Source organism: Caenorhabditis briggsae (genome assembly GCF_000004555.2).
Source record: "Caenorhabditis briggsae complete genome, chrV, whole genome shotgun sequence".
In the NCBI taxonomy this organism is placed as follows: domain Eukaryota; kingdom Metazoa; phylum Nematoda; class Chromadorea; order Rhabditida; family Rhabditidae; genus Caenorhabditis; species Caenorhabditis briggsae.
Genome location: NC_013488.2, coordinates 5493285 through 5498856, shown reverse-complemented (window position 1 = coordinate 5498856; position 5572 = coordinate 5493285). Strand labels below are relative to the sequence as shown.

At 34.2% G+C, this 5572-nt stretch overlaps 1 protein-coding gene across 1 annotated transcript in view; it reads left to right on the top strand.

Moving 5' to 3' along the window:
* Nucleotides 1-4385: 4385 nt before the first annotated feature.
* CBG27003 overlaps nt 4386-5572 on the top strand; it is a gene marked incomplete at both ends in the record, with an annotated part of 5911 nt that continues 4724 nt past the window's right edge. The window contains 4 exons of the mRNA XM_045237053.1: nt 4386-4427; nt 4478-4599; nt 5102-5207; nt 5254-5559. Of these exons, the coding sequence (XP_045099251.1) occupies nt 4386-4427; nt 4478-4599; nt 5102-5207; nt 5254-5559 (576 nt within the window). The remainder of the gene's footprint in view (nt 4428-4477; nt 4600-5101; nt 5208-5253; nt 5560-5572) is intronic.

The window sequence follows — 5572 nt, the reverse complement described above, 5'->3', positions numbered from 1 at the left end:
AAAAATGGCGTGTAGGGCTGGTGCAGAGAACAGAGCAAGACATTTCATCCATTGGATAGCGGCGATGACCACATGGGCGAATTGGCTGAAAACTTGGCCTAACTTTTGATAGAAGAATTTTTCAGGCCACCATAGCGGATCGGGTAGTCTAAATTTCACCATTTCTAGCCCATGCTAGATTCTGGTCTTAAAAACTCAAAAATTAGGCCCCCGTGTTAAAATGACCTAGGTCACACACCAGTTGAATTTCAGACTAATTNCAGGTAANNGCTCAAATTTTCGTGGTAATTAATTGAAAAAAAAAATCAATTTTATAATTTTTGCAATGTTTTATGGCCTGTACGAACAATTTTTGAAAAGAAATAGTTCATTTTGGGCCAATTTTTTGATTTTTAATTTTTGTGTGTAAATACCTAAATAGTATTGTTTTTTTTTCATGCAATGATCTAGAAAATTATGAAAAAAATGAGAAAAATTCCAATTACCACGAAAATTGAGAAAAAGAGAAAAATTGAGGAAAATTGGGAGGAAAAAAACGAAGGAATATTGAGAAACAGAAGGAATGAGGCCGAATTGAGAAAAAAAAGCGATTGAGAAAAATTGATAGAATATTTCACAGCATACTTGCAACGGGCCGGGCCGGGCTTTTTTCAGAATTTTCAGGGCCCGGCCCTGCCCGTCTCTTTTCAGAAGAAAATTTTCCTGTCTTTTCAAAAAATTTTTTGGGGTCCATAGAAAAAAATGGAGAACCTTTCGGTCAAAAAATTTTTCTAAATAAGAGTGTCCATAAAACATGATTTTTTCAAAAAAAATTTCGAAAAAATGACTGAGATTCCAAAAAAAATTCAAATTTGGAGAACCCGGGCCCTGGCCGGGCCGGGCCAAGGAGTCACGGGCCCAGGCCGGGCCCTGATTTTGCAAGTATGTTTTACAGTTCTCCATTGTATGCTTTCCGGAAATTTCGAGACTTAAAAATTAAAAAAAAAATTTCCTGCCTTTCAGCCGATCCCAACATTTTTTTTTTTTTCATGAAGAGTGAAAAATATGATAAAAAATCAGAAAGGACAATGTGACAATGAGAAGTGAAAAACTTTTGTCGTAATTTTTGGAAATTCAGAAATTGCGAAATACTGAGATTCTGACGTTCTGAAACTTTGAGATTTTGAAGTTCTGAAATTCGGAAATTCTCAGATTCTCAGATTCTGAAGATCCGAAATTTCCAGATTCCGAAATATTGAAATTCTGGAGTTCTGAAATTCTGAAATTCTCAGATTCTGAAGTTCTGAAATTCTCAAATTCTCAGATTTTGAAGTTCCGAAATTTTCAGATTCCGAAATACTGGAATTCCAAAGTTCTGAAATTCTAAGAATTCTGAGATTTTCAAGCTCTGAAATTCAGGAATTCAGAAACTCCCTCAAAAAAATTGTACCCCCGAATCACAAGCGTTGTACCCCTAAATGAAATGGGTTGTACCCCAGAATCATTGATAGTTTGTACCCCCGAATCGTTGTACCCCCGAATTTTTGTATCCACGAATATTGTACCCCCGAATCACCAATTTTGTACCCCTAAATCAGTTGTACCCCCTTGTACCCCCGAATCATTGTACCCCCCGAATTTTACGACGAGCTACCCTATAAGTCTTTCATATTTCCTTTTTTTCAAAAACCTTTTTTTGACTCTTACAATTAGAATTATTGTTTAATTTCGAAATTCTTTCACTTTATGCAATTCTCCGAAATTTTAAAATGTTGAATTCGAAAATTCAAAAAACCAAAACTTCACTTTCAAGTTTCCAAAAATTTTCGTAGTTTTGCGACCAGGAAGTTCATAGACGAAACGCTTGAAACCAGATGACTAGTACAGACTGTCTGGCAATAGAAATAAATCAGAAGATCAAAATTTTTTGAAATGGTTCTGAAAATGTCATCAGAATTCAATTTCGTAAAAAAATTCGTTAAATTAATTTTTATCGAATTACCGTATTTCCTCTAATAGAGGCCCATGAGCTTTTATTTTTCAACCTCCTTCTGGAGGTGGACTAATTTTAGAAAAAAAACGCTCAAATTATAGGGTTTTCGGTTTTTAACTGTACTCAATTGGGAGGTTCTTGCGACGGACCATTCCACTGGAATGGACTGGAATAGTTATGAAACGGCAAGAACTAACGGGAATTAACAGAAAAATAAACAAAAAAGGGTTTGCCTGCACTAAACGAAAAGAAAGATGCACAGTCAGGGTGGGCTTCTATTAGAGGTGGTCTTCAAATAGAGGTGGGCTTCTATTAGAGGAAATACAGTAAGTCAAATTTTTTAGAAATCAAACTTTCTGGATATTTATAATTTTTTAAAACTTCCTTTCTTCTAGTTGGTTTTAAAATTTTAAAATATTTCGAATTTACTCGAACTTATGAACGTCTGAAATTTTTAAGTTTTTGAATCTCTGAATCTCCGAATTCTGAATATTTTGAATGTTTTGAAGTTTTAAATAACACACAGCAAAGTTTTTAGTTTCAAATTTCCCGGGATTTCCGATGTTCAATTTTTTCATTTTAAAGGTGGGGGGGACAAAAGATTCTACGTGGATTTTTGGAGCCAGAGTATGCATTCTACCGTAATGGTGCACAACGCTTAATGTCACTCTGCGTACAGCTGTCGTCTTCACCCTTATGTTTACCACCGGGCGCCTGCTCCAGTTTCGTCCGGGTGGCTCAGTCGGTAACGGCGCCGCACTTTCAATCCTTGCCTCGACGAGTTCAACACCTCGAGGGGCATATCTAAACGGAATTTTGAGAAAATTATTTTTTTCATGTCCTTCCACCTTTAACATTTAACTTATGCACGTAAAAATGTTCCAAGTTTTGCCTACAAAATTCAAAAACTTTATAAAAAAATGTATGCAAAATTATTATATAAAATGACAGATTACAAAAGATTATGTAAACATTTTTTTCGGTACAAAATTGATATTTTTGTTTTTTTTCAAAAAATTGTTCCCTGTTTGAAAATGAAAATTTTTCTTTTTAAAAATATTCAAAATTTGTAAAAAATTTTTTGAAATCTTGCAATATTAATTTTAAAAAACTTAAACCCAATTTTTTTCCCAAATTTCAAAAATAATTTATTCCAAAAAATGGAGGGAAAGAGGAGGATCAAAATGGTCGTTTGAAACGGATTAAAATCGAATAAAAATGCCCTTTTCCGAACAGTCAACACTGTTTTTTGTTGCCGTTTTCTTTAACATCATGTACAAAAAAATTCTGTATCTTTTTTTGGCTGAAAATTAAGGCTGTGCAAAACGCAGCCGCGGCCGAGGCCGTGGATTGGTTGCCGAGGACCAATCCGGCCGTCCTTTCGAAACTAAGCTCAGCTACCCAGAAATTACTAGAGCCGCCGTGCTCTACCTATCTCAGAAGTACACTTTTCAGAATGCAGCGTCCGGTCGTGGCACAGCCTTGGTGCATCCCTGAAAGTTGAAATTTGTAGAATTCCTATTTTTTTGTGTAATATTTCAATATTTGATTTTTTTCAAAGACTTTACAAAAAAGGATAATTGATTTTTGATCAAAGGAAATTTTTTTTAACTCTCTGATTTCTCTCAATCTCTAATTCACAAGTTTTTAATCACATGTCTGTCATGCTGGTTGAGGGGTTCAATAAGTCCAATTTTCGATTTTTTTTTTGTTTTTGAATTTTTTTCATTTTTGTAGCCAATTGTCTAGACCGGGACAATCTTTGAACATATTTTGAAATTTAAAAAATGTTTTTAAAAAATTAATTTACAGATAAATTAATCCTGAGGGGCAACACATGGAAATCTAGGAATTATTGGAGGACGTTTGTTTTTGGGAACAAAAAACTGTAAAAAATTGAATTCATAATTATGGAAAATTATTATAGGTAGTTTGGAAATGGCCGAATGTTTTTCTTTTAAAACTATGGATTTTTTCAAAAATTCCAAACTTTCGGAAGTACAGGAATTGTTGATTTTTTTTTCAAAACTTCCTAGGTCCAGGATTCTGAAAATTCCGAATTTTCAGATCTTTTTCGAAATTCCAGAGTTTTCCAAAATTTAGGAGTTCGTATTTTTTTTTAATATTAAGGATTCTTCAAACTTCAGAATTACTCAAAGTTCCAGAATTTTCTAAAATTCTGAATTTCTACTTTCTCGTTTTTTTTTAAATTTCGGATTTTCGGAATTTGGAATTTTTGAATGTTTGAATTTCTGAATTTCTGATTTTTCGAATTTCAGATTTTCTGATTTTCTGAGTTTCTGAATTTCCAAATTACCTAGATTTTTTCAGGTTTCTCATACTGATCATTGGATTTTTATGTCTTTCATCTTTATGCTCAAATTATTTAATTATTAATTTCACATTTATTTGTATGAAAAATGATTTATCAGATGGTTATACCAATCTCAATGGGGTAAGAATTTTAGATTTTGAATTTTCACACATTCCGAAAAATGGTTTCAGAGTTTCCATGGAATTTATGACTACGACTCCAATGAAAAAGCCTATATTTTATGGTCCGTAGCAATTGGAACGTTTTTGGGAACATTTCCGCTACACTTTTTGTACACAAAGTTTGGCGCAAAGTAAGTTTTTTTCTTTGAAAACTATAAAAACTCAAGAAAACAAACTGGTTGAAGTTCCGAATTCTGAGGGCTATCAAAATCGTACTTGCGGACGGGCCCAAAGCGGGTGGCGGGCCCTGTCATAGTTTGCTTTTAGGATTGATATTTTTTGACCAACTAAATTAGATATGGTAGAACTCGAGGAGCACTACAAAATGATAGTATTTGAAGCACTGTATCATATTTGTGAACAAAGTTACAAGCCAAAAAGCTGCAAATGCGGGCTTGGCCGGGCCGGTTTTTTCGGCCCGTTTGGTCTGTAACTTTGTTCACAAACATGATACAGTGTCCCAAATAGTATCATTTTCTAGTGCTCGTCGAGTTCTATAATATTTAATTTAGTTAGTCGAAAAATATTGATCCTAAAAGAAACTATGACATGGCCCGCCACGGCCCGCTTTGGGCCCGTCCGCAAAATATGATCAAAATTCTAAAAATTTGAAAAAAAAATTCAAATTTTCAGAATACCGTTCTTTATCTGTGGACTTGTCTCGTGTTGTACAACTGCTTTGATTCCATTTTCTGCAAAAACGAATTATTATTTTTTGATATTGCTCAGGTTTATACAGGTGAGTGTGGAGATTAATTTCTAGAACTACGAAATTCAATTTTCAGGGATTCGCCTATTCTGCTGATTTTGCTGCCATCGGACTAATCAACGGACGATGGGCTCCAGTATCAGAAGTCACCATTTTCATGTCCATTTTAACATGTTTCAATGGAATTGCTTCAGCGATTACAAATGTTGGAACTGGTCTTCTCTGCGAAAGTTCTCTCGGTTGGAAATGGTCTTACTATCTTCATTCGATTTTTGGATTTGTTCTTTTTGGATTATGGTACTTGGTATATATTGATTATCCTGAAGATACACAACGAGTTTCGGATTTGGAGTTGAAAAAAATTCAGAAGGATAAGTCGGAGGCTCATTTGAGCA